Here is an 18,200-nt window from a genome sequence, read left to right as displayed (position 1 = left end):
CCTTACACCCTGTTCTACCCACATAAAGTAGTTATGAGGCTTGATCCTAGTTTCCGCCCTAAGGTAGTCACAGAGTTCCATCTGAATCAGGAGGTGGTCTTGCCGACCTTTTTTAAGGACCCACAGACAACATTGGAGATAGCGCTTCACTCGTTGGATGTACGCAGGTGTTTGTTGTACTATTTGAAGGGGACAAAAGAATTCAGAAAGACAAATAAGCTGTTTGTGGCTTACAAGGGCAAGTGTAAGGGAAAACCAGTGTCTAGACAGCGTATTGCACATTGGTTGGTGGAGCTGATCCTATTAACTTATAGGCTGCAGGGGGTTACCCCACCTAAGACAGTAAGAGCTCACTCTACCAGGGCTTACTCGACATCAGCAGCTCATCTTTCCGGCATTAAGATGGATGACATCTGTGTGGCTGCAACCTGGTCTTCACAGCAGCCGTTTGTAAAACATTATGCAGTGGACCTCCGCATGGCGCGCCAGGCGGAATATGGGCGAAGTGTTTTGAAAAGGGTGTTGCCATAGAAGGCATCCTTCTGCACCCGCCACCAAAGGGGAGCAGCTAACTAATCACCCATCTACTTATGGAATCAACGGATCACGATCCAGATAAACAGGTTGCTTACCTGTAACAGGTGATCTGGTAGTGATCCGTTGAATCCATAAGACCCGCCCAGAAACCAACCCCACTGCAGAAGTATGAGGCTCAGATAGAACATTGGGAAGCAGATTGCAAAGCGGTCTGCACAGAAAACTAACGGAAGACGCCCACCGCCCAGTATAAGTAGTGATCAGTAGCACGTGCAGAAGGGCGGTTGGGCGTCGCGAGGAGCTACCTAGTCGGCCCGAGAGGTGCCTGCGCAGGCGCAGAACCCATCTACTTATGGATTCAACGGATCACTACCAGATCACCTGTTACAGGTAAGCAACCTGTTTTTTCCCAGCATTTTTTGGTCTGGCTTCATCCACTGCTAAATAGTTTTTGAAATTTTAAAAGATTAACGAGCTTGAGTTGTATTTTTGAGCTGCTATTATGGTAAAATCTGAAAGATGGGTGTCGGATGTTTGGACAAGGGGCGCAATTTCAGTGCTTGCCCTAGGCGCTATATTCCCTAGATACACCTCTGATCATCTCAGCCTGGCCCAGCATGCAGAGAAAGTGCAGTTTCGTAAGGGCAGATAATGATGTGCGAAATGTCTGTGTTTTACAGGTGCTATATCACCTTGACACAGTCCCTCCACCTGATCATGGGAGGAGCCCCTGCAGGCCCTGCTGGTACAGGAAAGACTGAAACCACGAAAGATCTGGGCAGAGCAGTTGGGATCATGGTGTATGTCTTCAACTGCTCTGAACAAATGGACTATAAGGTAGAGATCCAGCCAGTGAAAGAAATGATTTCACTAGAAATGATTTTATTTATTTATTTATATCTATGTCAAGTGCTTTGGGAACTTTTGTTGAAAAGTGGTATATAAATATCCGTCGTCTTCACATGGTGGGTCACATCTGAGCCGCTTCTTCAGCCAATGTCCTACACTCTTTGCCACTGCTAGGAACATGGCAAGAAAGCAGTTGGAGACATGAAACTTCTGTTGAGCCCCCCAAATTTGTGAAAGTATATCCAAGAAGCCAGGCCTGCCTTCAGCAGGAGTGGTCCCCTTTGCTAGACTCCCCTGACCTTGCCTGGACATGACTATGGCAGAATTAGACTGAGAGGATGTGAACCTCTGTTAATGTGGAAGAAAGTGGGGAAAACATTTAATCTGGATCGTGATCCGTTGATTCCATAAGTAGATGGGTTCTGCGCCTGCGCAGGCACCTCTCGGGCCGACTAGGTAGCTCCTCGCGACGCCCAACCGCCCCTCTGCACGTGCTACTGATCACTACTTATACTGGGCGGTGGGCGTCTTCCGTTAGTTTCTGTTTGACCGCCATAGCGTTCAGACCTCGTTTGGGCTCCTCGGTAGCAAAGAGTATTTTATTTTCTTGACGGAGCTATTTGGACTCTGGACTGTGTTTTGGATTGGAATAAGGCTTTACGGACTAGTTTTGGAGAAAGATCGGACGGATTTTTTGGATTGACCTTGGACTGTTAACGACAAACGCTTGAGAAATGGAGACAAAAACGACCTTCAAGCGATGTGTGAGGTGTCGGGCTAAGTTGCCCTCCACCGACCACCACGATTCCTGTCTGCTATGCCTAGGAGAGGAGCACAACACAGGGGCTTGCAAGATCTGTTGTGCCTTCTCTAAGCAGACGAGGACAAACCGAGCTCTGCGTCTGAGAGCGGCCCTGTATGAAGACGCGCTGCGCCCTCCCACCCCTCGACCTGAAACACTGTCGACATCGGCATCGGGGAGGGAGGTACACGGAGCTGTAGATTCACAGTCTAAAACCGTGTCCACCGCTACACCTTTTAAGAGACCCTTGCAGATCTCTTCTAAGGAACAGAAGCGACGAGAAAAGAGGCTTCGTCAGGAGGCTGCGGAAGCTGCCGGTACGGGGCACTCTAATCGGAGTGAACATAGGCGTGAGACCCCTTCACCATCATCGGTTCAAGCTTCTAGTCCAGTAGCGGATGCTACGGCTTCGCAGAGCACGCGCACCCCGTCAGCATCGACATCGAAGCCTCCTCCGGCATCGACATCGAAGAAGCCTTCGACATCGATGCCTTCGACATCGAAGCCTTCGACATCGAAGCCTTCGACATCGAAGGGAGAGCAAAGAGGAAAGGATCGCTCGGCTGCGACACCCTCGACATCGAAGGCGAGTGAGACTAAAGCCTCCTCGACATCGAGGCCGAGTGAGGACTCTCATCTGAGAAGGCGCCACTCACTGTCGCCAGCTCATACACCACAGCAATCTCCATCAACCCCAAGGCAACAAGGTAGCCAACGCTCTGATGGGAGCGCAACTTCAGCTCTCAGGAAGTTGATGGACTCTGGCCGTAACACTCCAGCGGAGTCCACTTTTCAGGGTTTCCTGAGTGCAGGATTGGACGATGAAGAGGATGATGAGGAAGCGGTAGAGAGTCTTCCACCTCCTAAGACTCCATCACTTTCCCCAAGGGCTGCGGCTGAGAGCTTACTTCAATCACCCATGGCATCGCAGCTCATCTTTCCGGCATTAAGATGGATGACATCTGTGTGGCTGCAACCTGGTCTTCACAGCAGCCGTTTGTAAAACATTATGCAGTGGACCTCCGCATGGCGCGCCAGGCGGAATATGGGCGAAGTGTTTTGAAAAGGGTGTTGCCATAGAAGGCATCCTTCTGCACCCGCCACCAAAGGGGAGCAGCTAACTAATCACCCATCTACTTATGGAATCAACGGATCACGATCCAGATAAACAGGTTGCTTACCTGTAACAGGTGATCTGGTAGTGATCCGTTGAATCCATAAGACCCGCCCAGAAACCAACCCCACTGCAGAAGTATGAGGCTCAGACAGAACATTGGGAAGCAGATTACAAAGTGGTCTGCACAGAAAACTAACGGAAGACGCCCACCGCCCAGTATAAGTAGTGATCAGTAGCACGTGCAGAGGGGCGGTTGGGCGTCGCGAGGAGCTACCTAGTCGGCCCGAGAGGTGCCTGCGCAGGCGCAGAACCCATCTACTTATGGATTCAACGGATCACTACCAGATCACCTGTTACAGGTAAGCAACCTGTTTTTTCTAGCTCTCTTTGCCCTCTTCAAAATTAGGAGCTCAGTTCTTCATCCGCATACTAAGCAAGTCATATGAAAGGAAGGAGGATCATTTCCTAGAAAGGACGGGATGGCAATAGGAAATAGCTGCTAAAATGAGGATAGGAACATAACAGTAGAGTTCCCGTGAACATATGAAGCTGCCTTATGTAACCCAATGCTGTTTACATGGATTGGCAGCAGCTTGCCAGAGTTTCAGGCCGTGGTCTTTTCCAGCCTTGTGCAGAGAAACCAGTGCTTGAACCAGGGACCTTCTGAATACAAAGCAGATATTCTACCACTGAGCTATGGCCCTCTCCTCAGTCTGGCTCATCGGACATAAGGTCAAATCCATTCAAGGCAAGGTTGTGCAGTTCAACAGAGAAATCAGCACATCCCAGCCCTTCTCATCCTCATCCTCATTATTTCAGGTTGCTTGGAAGTTTGATTAAAATATCATTTTAGAAAAACTACATGCTGTTATATGTTGAGAAGTGTGATATGAAGGGGAACTTTTCCTATGGATTCCAGAATCTTGTTTATTCGGAGATGGAGGAGCTGGCTTTGCCACATATTGTGAGAACTTTGTTTTGATGAGGAAATAGGCAAAGGCTGTTAGCAGTGTTAGCAAATCAGCCAGCCACAAAGAGCTGAGTTGCTTTGGAATCTTTTACTGCTATAATAAACAACTGGAAACTGCCTTGCAGCATCATATTGCACAGTACTAAGGGGGCAGAGACAACAGGATGTTATCATAAGATAGGAAGTCACATCATCTGAAGCAGAGAACAAGAACAGAAAATCATTCCAGCTAGCAGATAGGGTTGCCATATTCTGGCTTTCCAAATCCAGGTGCCTAATTTACATATTATGCAAATTGGCTTGAAATCAATTTTGCATATGCAAATTAGCAGCTGCACTTTCCAGTTGACTTGTATTTATTCTGGATATCTACCAACAATAGTTGGGGAAGATATCTTTGCCTGACCATTTTCCTTGACATATTAACAGCAGCAATAGATTTTAAAAAATGCACAGCTTTTTAATTAAGGCTGCAATTCTGTACACACTTGTTTGAGAGAAGATCTGATTGAAACCAATGGTGCTTACTTCTAAGTAGGCTTGCACTGAACATAAAGCCAAGAAAATCCTTAAACATTACAATACACAGCCTGCTAACTGGGCAAAGAGGCACCTTTTAAACATGGTTTCTATTTATTTAGCAGGGGGAGAGTAACTGGCCCTATCCATCCCCAGCACAGTACCTCCAGTGACTGTTGCTGCTGTCTATCTTATGTTTCTTTTTAGATTGTGAACCCCTTGTGGACAGAGATGCATCTTATTTATTTATTATTTCTCTTTGTAAACCACTCTGGAACCTTTTGTTGAAAAGCAGAATATAAATATTTGTTGTTATTGGTAGGCAGTCAGTGATTTACATCAAAGGCAAACTATCCTCTCAACTGCAGACTTTGCAAAGGCAAACTATCCTCTCAATCAAGAGATCCCTTGCTGATTAAAAAAAACAAAGACAATTCCTCAGGGGATTACTGTACTTGTGAACCCCTCCCTGCTAGCCTCCTGTGCTACCAAGTCCAGCGGTTGAGCAGAATAGTGACTGCACATTTTGTTCCATAACTCTGCTGCTACAAGGCTAGAGCTGAGCTTTTTTATTAAAAAATAATAATAAAAGCTGAAATCCAGGCAAATCCAGGTGGGCTAAGCAATCCGGGTGAGATGCTTAAAATCCGGGTGAAACCCAGGATTGTTTGGTGGCATGGCAACTCTACTGGCAGATGATCCATCAACTCAGTTTCAGCTCCACCTGCTGGCTGGAAGGGCTATTCATCTTCCAGATCTATAATCCACATGCAGGACATTGCTTTTCCAAAAGGTTCAGTCTGTTTTCTAACAACCAAACTCTCAACTGTAGCTGTGGAATGGGCCATGGAAGGCTTTTGGGGAGAGAGAACAAATGTGTCCATGAGAACCATCATGGAACTTGCTTGTTTGACACCACATTTTTTGGAATGAGGGACTGGGAAGGGAAGCCTTCCCACTGGTTTTCTGGAGAATATTAATGGAAAATGAGTCAGGAGGAAAATGAGTCATTTCAGAGGAGGAACTTTCATCAAGAAACCAGTGCAAGCACAGTGTAGAAGAAATGTCTTGGCCAGCATGACAGTTTAGAATATACAGCACAAACATTAGCCTGATGTCTGCATTCTTAGCCAAGTATATAACACAGACCAGTGAGTTAAGAGTCTCCTAGTGTCCCAACTGAATCCCAGTACTTTTCCTGCTCTAACAAAGCAGTATTTTGGTGCTCCAGATAACAAAACATAGCATTTTTGCCTTTTCCAGTTACCCATTTGTGCTGTGCGATTTCTGCTGAAGCTGTAAATAAAGGGCTAGAGCCATCTTTTCAGTCATTCTAATTGACCCCTTGCACTGTGTGTGAATGTTGTTTCTGTGTGCTATAAAAACATTTGTTCACACCATGGTGCAACCACATCCAGTTGTGGGAACCATTGCATAGACAGCCCCCACAACTGAGCTGTCTCCTGTCATTTTCTCTCATCTTCTGCTCCAGCTGCTAGAAAAACGGTTTGGTTTAGTAAGAGGCCATTCTCTTCAATACACGTTTTGTCACCAAACACAAAATGCACTGATGTAGTAGTCCTAGTCGGTCTTATCCTCTTTGCTGTCTGGACATGTTTTGCATCTTCACTGGGAATTTGCCCATTTAAAAAACGTGCCTCATTTTTGAGCAGCAACGTTTCAACCAACTTTATAGTCCAGCTTGAAACAATGCAGTAGGAGAGTAGAACAACACAGTCCCCGCCCCACCCCAATCCATTATTCGAGAACCAATGTGAATGAAATTTGTGGGAAGCATTTGCAAGAGAATTGACAGATGGAAAGAGAGATGTGTAATCCTTCCTCTACCTGCAGCTGATTCTCACAAGAAGTCCCCCCATCCACAAGCTATTTTCCAAGCACACACACACACACACACACACGTTCTATTTCTGGCTGTAGGGGACAAAGATGGGCAAGGAAGGAATTAATCACTCCCTCTTGCTTTCCAAATCTTCCCTGGAAAAGCCTGCTGTTCCTGTTACAAGGTAAACATGGGTTTGGAAACCCTGCCTTTACCTTGCAACCCATATTTGATTAGATCCAAGGACAAGCCACACCCCTCCTTACCTTATCTGATTCATGTGTAAATTGCTTTGAACTATCAGTTGCAAAGAGTGAGGCAATTAATCGCACATTCAGAGGAACAGTTACATTACACTTTATGTTCCTGGTGTTTTTCATACTTTAAAGCAGAATTTCCCTATCTTGGGTCCCCAGATGTTTGGACTACTTCATGATGGACTTATGGGACTTGTGATCTAACAACATCTGGGGACCCAAGGTTTGAAACCCCTGCTTTAAAAGTATCTTACTAAGATTTTAAGCCTCCATAGAACTTAATAATAGGCACTGCAGAACTCTTAAGGAACATACAGCTCGCAGCTCTGCATTTTCCCCCCCAACTTGGCATACGTTCACTAATTATAGCCCTAACATGCAAAGACACAATAAGCTGCTCATTTCCTACAGCAGTTCTTTTTTTCTCATCAAACCCCATCTTACATTGTGTCTTTTTGTGTCTTATGTTTTAAGCTATTGGGGAGATACATAAATAGATTAATTAAATGAATGAAAGGATATCTCTCTAAACATTTGCCTATGCTTCTCATCTCTAGTCTTGTGGAAATATCTACAAAGGACTGTCCCAGACGGGTGCATGGGGATGTTTTGATGAATTCAATCGGATTTCAGTGGAAGTCCTGTCAGTAATTGCTGTCCAGGTAAGGGTTCACCACATGTGTCCAGCTATTATATGTCAGCAGCAGGACCCTCATACTGCTTCCTGCTCTATTATTTCAGCCTGATGTATATCCCTCACTCCTGCGGTTCATATAGTCCCTTGGAAGTAATGGTCCCAGCTCCAGAGCAGCAGCCAAAAACAGTGTCTTCACAGTGGTGCTAAGACCTCTTCCATCTCCAACCCCAATAGCTACTCCCTGCCTCTGCTGCAAAATAGAAGTGCTGTGGGCAGCCCAGGGAGCAGGCAGAGTCCATCCTGTATATAATCAACTTCATGTGTAAGTAGGGAACACCTGCCAGTAGCTGAATCTGTTTTATTATCTGTAACAAAACCTGGGACTATTCACACAACTAACTGGGCGGGTGGGTGCGGGGAAGGCTTTGCAAAACTTGCCTCCACCCCCCCCCCATGAGCATCTTGACCTTGGTGGGAGCGTGCTCTGCGCTCCCACACAATCCCCGCTGCTCCATGCAGTGCAGAGCAGAGTGGATTGCTCTGAGGTTAGGACTTGTTATCCAGACCTCCAGGTATCCCACAGTGCACCGCACACCAAGGGGGTTCCCCCAAGGGATTCCCCCGAGCGGGGATTCACCCAGGGGATGGATACTCTAGGTCAGGGATTCTCAACGTTGGGTCCCCAGATATTAGTTGACTTCAACTCCCATAATCCCCAGCCCCAGTGGCCTTTGGTTGGGGATTATGGGAGTTGAAGTCAAATAACATCTGGAGACCCAATGTTGAGAATCCCTGCTCTAGGTGCCTGTCTCTGTATCAGCTTGGGCTGCAAGCAGCTCACACTGACACACAATCCCAGAAGCCGGGTTAAGGGCGCATTTGAGCTCTTAACCTCAGCTAAGAGCTGGGCTTTGGTACTGGGTTTGGCGCCACAGCACCTCCGGGATCAGGTTTGACTGCTTGTGAGAACAGCCTCCCTATGTTGTTCACATATTTGTTGTCAAGCCAGTCTAGAGCAGCCTGTCACTTGTCATTTTAAATCAAGCTTAATATCTAAAAAATAAATAAATACAAAAATAGACCTTGTCTACTGACAACCATAGGAGCTACAGATAGCTTCAGATGCTGAGTGTAGGGTGGCATCATGGTCTTTCAGAAGGTCAAAATGTCTCCCAGGTAGCTCCCTCCCCTCACCTGCTCATTCTTTCTTTCATTCAGGACAATTGGCAGCTGCTTTGTTTTTTAAAAGCAAAGCTTATTCAAAGTGGCTGATAATCTGCAGAGTGCTAAAACAGCGTCAACAGGTGCTGTGTCCTTGGAGCAGGTTGCAAGGGGCTCAGCACAGCATGTTGCCAAGCAGCGAAACCTGTACTGAGGGGATGGAGAAGGGATTTTTGCTTCTCCCTCCAAAAGGACTATTTGACTTCAGAAATATGTCCTGAAGGGTTGTGCACTGCAGCCCTTGTTAATGCAGTTCTAACACTTTGCAGAATGTCAGCCACTGACTACATGAACCCAAACAATCAAAGCTCACATAGTCAATGATGATGCAACAACAATGCCAGGTAGCTAAAGTTGGCTATGTGACAATGTCATGAAGACAATTCCAGTTGTGGGCAGGAAGCACTAGACTTCAGGCCAAAGCCATATAGTCAATCAGATTTGACAATGGGACAACATTATGAAGCCAGTTCACAGTCAGGCAATGCTTTCTTCCCTCCCTCTGTGTGGATATTTGTAGCCCAATTCCCCAAAAAAATGCTGAAGGAAGAGTGTTTTTCACAACTTGCAAATGCATTTGTGAAAAGCAACCCTTCCCCTGGGCATTTTTCACACAGCAGGCTTTACTGCAAGTTTACTGCAAGGTTTTACTGTGAGTTCAAAGTTGCCCCAAAAAACCTACACAAAAAGTGGATTTTTTTTTACCCTGGACATAAATTGGGCTATACTCTAACACACAATGAAAAACCCAAATCATGTGTGAAGTGCTCCCCAATAGCTTGCAGGGATGTCAGGGTAAATCTGGCCGATATGTGAATGTACACCCTCTGTTCCAGAGGAGAGGCAAGCTAAAAGCCCTGTGTGGAAAATGCCCAGGTTGTGGATAGCCTTTGTTGAATGCATTAATTGTAACTTTCTCCCAAATTTATTATTGTGCATTGCCTTGTCTAGAATTCCAAAAACATTCTGTTCTCCCTGCTCAGTGGTGGACAGCCTTCCCCAATATATTTCCTCTAAAAATTGAGACAGACAACATCTTATTGGAGCTGTCTACCCCCAATAGATGAGGAAATCCCTGACATACTAGATTAAGATTATCTGTAGGGTATGCTGGGAGTTGGATGTGTGAACTCAAATGTCCAGTTATCTTCTGAATCACCTGACACACCGTAGGTTCCATCTGTTGCAAATGGTAAAGAAGTATACTCTTTAGATGTTTGTATAAAGCTACCTGTAAGCCCTGTAGTTCATATTTTACTGCAGATCTCACATAAATATGCCTTTGGGCTTTCTGTTCATTGTTTAGGTTAAGTGTGTTCAAGATGCAATTCGAGCCAAAAAGAAGACATTCAACTTTCTTGGAGAGATGATCTCTCTTATATCAACTGTTGGAATGTTTATTACTATGAATCCTGGATATGCAGGCCGTACTGAGCTGCCTGAAAATTTGAAAGCCTTATTCAGGTATTAACTTAAAGGTTCTGTTCAGGAAACATTAGCAGGTAATAGATGATCAAGATACTGTATGATCTTCTGTGTGGGAAAAGGATGAAAATATAGGTTTCTTGGTTCATTCCAGCTCTAGGAGAATAGGCGCAAATAAAGGAAATCATGACTGGATTTGGAAAAGGTAGAGAGGGAAGAACTATTTTCTGTTTTGCATAATATACATGAATACTGGCTACTTTCATAGACTGTAAAACTGGATTTGGATTTCTGGTTCTCAGGATAGATTGTGTGGCAAGTAAAAACAAAACATGAACTAGTGTAAATGGGGTGAATTCATTCTGAGCTTTCAGTCTAAGCATTTGAAATTAATTGAATCTGACATTTACAGTGCATATTCACTGCAGCCTTATGTTAAGTTTGGCAGTTGTCTCTGCAATGTAATTATACTAGATATTAATTGTCTAACTTGTCCTCTTTTAGGCCTTGTGCAATGGTGGTTCCTGATTTTGAGCTTATCTGTGAAATCATGCTTGTTGCTGAAGGTTTCCTTGATGCCAGGCTTCTAGCTCGGAAGTTCATTACACTCTATACACTGTGTAAAGAGTTGCTTTCAAAGCAGGTAATTTAACATTGTTCCCCAGGCCTAGCTGACCCAGAATATTAATGAAGAGTTTGTAGGAATATATTGACATAGTTTTTTGAAAGCCATTTAAGCAACTGTATTTCACCCCGAGGTGCCATGCTGTGTTCCATCCTCTAATAATGCTAATACAGAAACCCAGCAGGAAAGTAAGGTACAGATGTAGATGACTGGAATAAAAAAGCCCCAGTTGACTGCTGCTGTCTCGTGCCATTGACCTCAATACCTCACCTCATTCTGCAAAGACAATCCAATGCCTTATGGCTTGTGAAAGACCACCAGGGTGCCATTAAAGCCTTTGACAACAGAGTATATCCATGCTAACACACTCGCTTCTAGGGAATATAAACACTCCTTTTCAGTTTGGAATGTCTTGATGTGCCTTTCTTTTCTTGCTTTAAACAACGCCCTTATATTCATCTGCAATGCTAAGATAATGTCACTATCTGACAGGATCACTATGACTGGGGGTTGAGAGCTATCAAGTCTGTGTTGGTGGTGGCTGGTTCACTGAAGAGAGGAGACCCGGGCCGGGCTGAAGACCAGGTCCTCATGAGAGCTTTGCGAGACTTTAACATCCCCAAGATTGTGACAGATGACTTGCCTGTGTTCATGGGACTCATTGGAGACCTTTTCCCAGCACTAGACGTCCCTCGGAAGCGTGACCTAAACTTTGAAAAGGTGAATCTACTCCTGTGAGTTTAAAGCAATGCGCTAGAATGCAAAATGCTGTTATTTAGCAGTATAATCAGAGCTTTAGGTGTCTGGCCCCCGTTTTCTCATAATTCAATGGGAGAAATCCTAGTACCATGGGGACCCTGCATAAAGAACTCTGGTAAGAAAGTGGTCAAGGCCTTTTTGACACACAGAACCCTCTCTGGGCAGGCGCCTCTACATTACATGAGAGCATGCTTCCAGTGTCTTGTAGCCGTGAGACTCACTGAGGAACTAACCTCCTGACCAGAATCACAGTCCCTGCTACACTGTAGTAGATCTAGGTTTGGGCTTTAGCATGTTTCTTGTCTTTGCAGATTATCAAACAGTCCATTCTCGAGCTCAAGCTACAGCCTGAGGAGAGTTTTGTGCTGAAGGTGGTACAGCTGGAAGAGTTACTCCAAGTCCGGCACTCCGTGTTTGTGATTGGAAATGCAGGCAGTGGCAAGTCCCAGGTGGGAGCTTTGCACCAACAGTTATGGCTCCAAAGCTAGGGACTCCATTCGGAACATTAGCCTTGATTAGTAGTTGTTGTTCACAAATATATGGGAGAAAACCTCCACTAGGTACATGGATCCTAGGCCATTTAGGGCTTTGATGGTAACAGCCAGTAGTTTGGATGGTCCAAAAATTAATTGACAGCTTGTGCCAGTGAGCAAGAATAAGTATAACTAGTTGGCCCAGGCGCATAGCATCTGCTCCCCTAGTCCTCCCGGTCTCTCCTCCCTCTCTTCAGCCCCAATCTATTCTCCCCCCCCACCCCCCCTTCAGCCCCGATCTATTCTTCCCCCCACCTCCACTTCAGTCCCAGTCTGCTTTCTTTTCCTTCCCCCACCCAGGGTACTACATTGCACTGTAGTGCCCGGTGCTTTTCTTCCCTGCCCACAGACCTGGCCAGGGCCTTCCCTCCCCGGCCGGCCTGGTGGGCGCATTCCCTCTCCACCAGCCTGGCAGTGGCACCACTTTCCCTCGCCGCCGACAGGCCCAGCGGTGGCACTGCTTTCCCTCTCCGCAGGCCAGCTGCCTCCTTTGGCAAGGCTGAGTCCACCAGCCAGCCAACCGCCTCCTGCCAGGAACTCTCGCGAGGCTTCCGCCACGCATTTTTTCCGGCACATCTACGAGAAATAAGTATATAGATGCTCTAGCTAAAAGGTGGGCTGCAGAATTCTGCACCAGCTGCAGCTTCTGAACCATCTTCAAGGGTAGCCCCATATACAGCACATTGCCATAATCTATGGCGTGGATGACAGTAGAAAAGTTCAAGTCCAAGACGATTGATTGCAGAGGACATCATCTAGATGATAAAAACACCGGCCTAGGCATCTTTGAATAAAGCAGTGCCAGACTTCAGGAGCACAACCAGGCTCAAACCTGATGGTTCAGGGTATGTGCATTTTCATTTAAATGGCTGTCAAATCATCAGCACCTTCTGACTTGTCTGGATTCAGCCCCAGTTTGTTCATCTAACCCACAACCAAGCCCAAGGAACTGATTGTTGGACTTTGTTTGATGAGATGAAAAAGAAAAATAGAGTTGGGTGTCATCAGCATTGCAATTACACTCCAAATTGCCAGACAGTCTCCCTCAGTGGTTGCACATACAGATGTTTAAAAGCAGCGAAGATCAAATCTTGTAGCATCTGCCAGTTGAATTCCCACAGTGTAGAACAGATATCACCCAATGCCACTTTCTGAGCTGGGCTGGAACCATTGAAAAGTGGTACCCTCCTCATCCAGCCAGTTCCAAACTGCTTCAATTGCCAAGGCTGCTGAGAGGTTCAGAAGAATGAATAGGGTCAAACTCTCCATCTTTAGATGCAGATAGTCAACCAGAGTCACTAAAATAATCTTCATCCTAAAGCTCAGGCTGCACCCTGAGGCTGATTGGTATATGTTAATGTAATCAACGGGGGTGTGCACAAACCCAGAAAACCCAGTTCAGCTCGAATCAAACAGGACTTGACCCAAACTGGGTCCTGTCCGGTTTTGTGCACACTCGAACTGGGCCTGGTTTGGTTCAGCTGAGCCCAGTTCAGAGGTGGGGGGTCAAAAGCATACTGGTAAAGGGGAAGAGGGGTCCAGGAAGTTTAGTTAAAGGCAGTTGGGGCAAAAGAGGAGTTAAATTTTACCTTTGTTGCCGCTGGCTGTGGCGGTGGCAGCAGGGACTCCCCCTACCCCCACCTGAGCAGGGAGGCTCAAAATGGGCCTGCCTGCTCTGGCAGGGATGGCGGAAGTCCCTGCCTCCACCCCTGCCCACCCCCACAGTTGCCAAAGCCACCACCAGTGGCAACTTTAAGGTAAAATGCAACTCCCCTCCCACCCCAACTCTCTTTAGCTAAGCCCCCTGGTCCAAGGGGGAATCCTTACTGGATTCCCCTTTATCAGTATGTTCTGAGCCAGTTCTAGCTGACCTGGGCCCACTTTAACTCGATCTGAACCGCATCGAGCCAGCTTGCACACCCCTAGTAATCAATCTCATCTAAGAACACTTGAAACTTCTCTGTTATTGCTCATTTGATAAAAAATGAAGCATTCAAGTCTGGCATGGAATATTCACATAGGACCATGTTTTGTGTGTGTGTGTGTGTTATAAAGACTAGGTAAATAATTGCCTGATCTCTGTAGGGATCCATGGTCACTCACAACTGGGTCTTCTGCGCCTGTGCAGGAGGATCTCGGAAGAATTCTCTAGCTCTGTTTAGGCGCTCACTGGCCCTTTAAGGTGCAGTGAAATCAGAGCCTGCAAAGTCAGCTGTAGAGTGCTTCCCTCTTCAGTTCCTCCTTGTCTGCTGCTTGCATTGCCTCAGGAAGGTTCTGCTCTGGTTATTCCCTCGTTCCTGTAAGAAAAATTGTATTTTTGATTGCTTTCAGTTTTAACTTGGACTGTTTTTTTCTGACTATTCTGACTCTGTCTGGACTAATTTGATTGATTTATCTGGTTTCTGACTTGCTGTTTTTCTGGACTTGGCTTGACTTTTCCCTCCAGTTTTTGGCATTTTATCTCTGATTTCCTGACTGACTTGGACTGTTTTCTGACATGTCTACCTCTAAAAGTTTTTTAAGATGTGCAACTTGTAAGGGCATGATGCCCTCCAGCGATGGGCCCTCTGACTGTCTTCTGTGCCTAGGGGATTTGCACAATACTAGTGCATATAAAGTTTTTTTGGCATCTTAAAAGAAAACTCACCCAGTCAGGATCTTTGTCTTAAGGCTTCATTGTACAAAAATATTCTGCATCCGGGCACCCCGAGACTGAGTCCTCCCTCACCTCCTAAAATTTCGGCACCCAGCCACTCAGCTCTGGCAGCGTCAGCTTCGACACCATTGACATCGGAACCTTCTATTTTTAAAAAGCCTCAGGAAGGGGTCAGAGAATGGTTCCATAAACATGGTCACCATTGCGCTGAGGCGCCATGCAAGAAAAAGGAGAAAAGCTCGCATTCGGCAGCTTCGGCGGCTCCAGCCCCGACGCCCGACAAATCAGTCAGCGTTGAGCTCGACGTCCAAGACCCTGATGCCGTCCCCTTCCTCAGCTCAGCCTGGGACTTCCTATTCTCCCCGATGTCCATCTGGAGCTGTGGTACCACCTTCGACGTCAACTTCGATGCCAAAGACTTCGAGACTTCCGAAGTTGATCGACACCGCTTCGATGCCAAGAACCTCGACTCCGAAGCAGACATTGGCACCAGTCTCAACGGCATCAGCATAGATGGACGTGGGACCCGTGGCTGATGACTTCGATGTCAGATTTGCAGTCGACGACAAGCCATAGATAATCTAAGGTCTCAATGTGGATGTTGATTCCTATGACACCGATAACCCACAGGATTTCTCCAGTGCACTCAACACCTCCATCTCCCATTGTGATTTCTCAGTGGTTGACCCCAGCTCACTTGTCCCGCCGCTCACTGATACCAGTGACACCATCCTTGGAGTCGCCCACTTTGCGAACTCTGCTCAGAGAGGAGTTGGTACGCCTCTTAGGGTCCACTAGTTCTGCTCCCTCTGACGCCACCTTTAAGGGCTTTCTGATCTCTCAGGGACTTGATGGGGGATGAACTGCAAACTCCAGCTCCAGTCCCCAAAACCCCAACGGGTGGTCTTGCCACCACTACCCCAGTGTGTCCCTCAGTTGCTCCTTGGAGAAAAAGGCTCCATTGCTCTACATCACATGTCCCTGCTGACCCCTTGGAGCACCATAGCTCTCCAGGGGCTTTGGATTCAGCACACCTCAGGGCCAGGGAATGTTATCTGTTCACGTTCTATGTACAACTCACCAGACTTGCCTTACGACTTTCAAGAATACAGGCTGTGGAAGGCAATGTGTCTCAGAGGGGATATCCCTGACCCTTGACTCTTGAGTGTCCCACCTGTTGACCTTTTCAAAAAACCTGCATTACCACTTGCTTCTCTTTGGCCTGCCACACCACTACCTCGAGCACTGCCACCCACTCCGGTGCTGCCTTTGTCACCTGTTTCAGTGCTTCTGGAACTCCCAGAATGGCCAATTTCACCTATTCCGTTGGATGCTCCTATTCCTAGATGGCCAGCTCTTTCTGAGCCTGTGACACCATCTCACCCTCCGCCGAGGGCCCCTGTTGCACAGACTCCTGATTCTGATGATGAGTCTATGTATCCATCTGACCCAGAGTCTAATGTATCTGAGGTGCCTCTGGTTACTTTGCCTGAGGACACTGTGGGTTTTCGGCCCTCAGATTCCCCTTCTGAGGATACCAAGTCTTACCGGGTACAGATCCAGGAGATGGTGAGAACTTTGGGTCTGGAAACTCCTCCTGCAGAACAGACTGTCATAGACCCAGTTTACAGCTTTCTGGCTTCATCATCTGTAACTCATCCCACTGTCTTGCCGATGCTCCCTTCGTTAGTGGCTGCTTCCAAGGCAGTGTAATTGACTCCAGTAACTTTGACCCTTCCTTGCCAGAAGGTAGAGAACCTGTACAGAGTTCAAGAAACATCTTTTTCTTTTCTGTTCAAGCACCTGGCACCCAACTCTTTAGTGGTGGGTTATGCACTACAAGCAAAATCTACGTGGATCCACTCAGCCCCTGTCGACAAGGAGGGCTGTAAGTTGGATTCCATGGCATTGCGACTCTACTCTGCGGGCTCTCTTTCATTAAAAGTGGCCAATTACTTGGCCTGTATAGCCAAGTATCAACAAACTCTATGGGATGGCTTGAAAGAAGAGGCCTCTGCTCTGCCTGAACCCTTTAAAGGCAGGTTCATGACCACCTAGTCGAAATCTGGGGACCTCACGAGGCAGTAGTTGAGTACCACCAAGCATCTAACCGAAACTGAATTGAAGGTATTGGCTGGGTCTATCATGCTCGACTGCAAAAGATGAAAGAGAAGATTTAAAATCTTCCTTTTGACAGAGAGGGCCTCTTTTCTAAAGACACAGACAAGACTATGGAAAAGCTGAAAAAGTCGCATTACGTCGCAAAGACCTTTACCCCGTCTCAGCAGGCCTCTTAACAGCAGAGGCTTTCAAGCAAAGGTACCAAGCTCGCTCAACTCAAGATCAGGGCAATTACCATAGAGGTTCCAGGTCTTTTGGCAGACATTCTTTCCATCAACACCAAAAGAGCCAGCAGTCGAAGCCCAAGTCCCAAGACAAAGCTAAGCAAAAGACATTGCCCGTTTTGTATTAGAAAAGTTAAAAGTAGTTGTTAGCAACAGACTAAGTTTCTCCTGGTTGTTGTGGGCCAACCAGAGTTTCCACACCCCTGAAGAATCCAACAATAGCTTCATTCATTCATTTATTGTATTCATCATATTCATATGCTGCCTGATATATGCATCTCTAGGCAGTGTACACAATTCAAAACACAACAAATATAAAACTGAGTAAAAACAAAACAATTTCACAGAATAAAAAGTTAAAATCATCTCATGAGATAAAAACAAATTAAACAGTTTAAAATGAATTTCAGTTAAAAGCCTGATAAAACAGATGCGTCTTGAGGATATTTGTAAAAGCAAACAGAGAAGGGGATGCTCTTATTTCATCAGGGAGCATATTCCAAAGCCCCAGGACAGCCACTGAGAAAAACCTGGTCCCAAATCGCCACCAAACAAGCTGGCGGCAACAATTACCAGACCTCTCCAGATGATCTTAATAGGCGACAGGGTTCATGACAGAGAAGGTGCTCTCTTGAGTACCCTGGACGCAAGCCATTGAGGGCTTTATAGGTAATAACCAGCACTTTGTATTTCACTCAGAAACGTTTTCGGTGGTTGCACCCCATTTATGGAATAGCCTCCCCAGTGTGGTTCACCTGGCTTCATCCTTTTGTTTTTTTAGACGCCAGGTAAAGACCTTTATATTCACACAGGCCTTTTAAATTCAGGTTTTTAAATTTGGGTTTTCAGATTTGTTCTGATGTTTAAGTAATTCTAAAATGAGTTTTTAAGCTGCTTTGTATTATATTTTGTATTTCCTTTTTGCCTATTTTTGTCTGTTATGATTTAATGTGTTATGTGCTTTCTTGTATGTTTTAAACATTTGTTGTTGTTGATGATGAAGATGATGATAATGATTATTATCATATTATTATTATCAACCAGTGCAGTTCTTTTACAATCAGTTTTTATATAGTCCCTTCAAGCTGATTCAGAGACCAGTCTG

At 46.0% G+C, this 18,200-nt stretch overlaps 1 protein-coding gene across 5 annotated transcripts in view; it reads left to right on the top strand.

The window, feature by feature from the left end:
* The window catches only part of DNAH17 (dynein axonemal heavy chain 17), a 279,399-nt gene that overhangs the window by 137,327 nt on the left and 123,872 nt on the right, over positions 1 to 18,200 (top strand). For 4 of the 5 annotated variants that reach the window (XM_053296349.1, XM_053296348.1, XM_053296346.1 and 1 more), the window contains exons 36-41: positions 1,218 to 1,374; positions 7,452 to 7,556; positions 10,059 to 10,216; positions 10,682 to 10,820; positions 11,295 to 11,522; positions 11,873 to 12,010. In XM_053296349.1, coding sequence (XP_053152324.1) covers positions 1,218 to 1,374; positions 7,452 to 7,556; positions 10,059 to 10,216; positions 10,682 to 10,820; positions 11,295 to 11,522; positions 11,873 to 12,010 — 925 coding nt within the window. Of the gene's footprint in view, positions 1 to 1,217; positions 1,375 to 7,451; positions 7,557 to 10,058; positions 10,217 to 10,681; positions 10,821 to 11,294; positions 11,523 to 11,872; positions 12,011 to 14,374; positions 14,394 to 18,200 lie in introns of those variants that run through there. The other variant, XM_053296351.1, reaches the window with a different exon arrangement.

Source organism: Hemicordylus capensis, chromosome 2 (genome assembly GCF_027244095.1).
Source record: "Hemicordylus capensis ecotype Gifberg chromosome 2, rHemCap1.1.pri, whole genome shotgun sequence".
NCBI classification, from domain to species: domain Eukaryota; kingdom Metazoa; phylum Chordata; class Lepidosauria; order Squamata; family Cordylidae; genus Hemicordylus; species Hemicordylus capensis.
The sequence above is the reverse complement of the archived record's forward strand: the minus strand, read 5'-3'. Positions and strand labels throughout refer to the sequence as shown.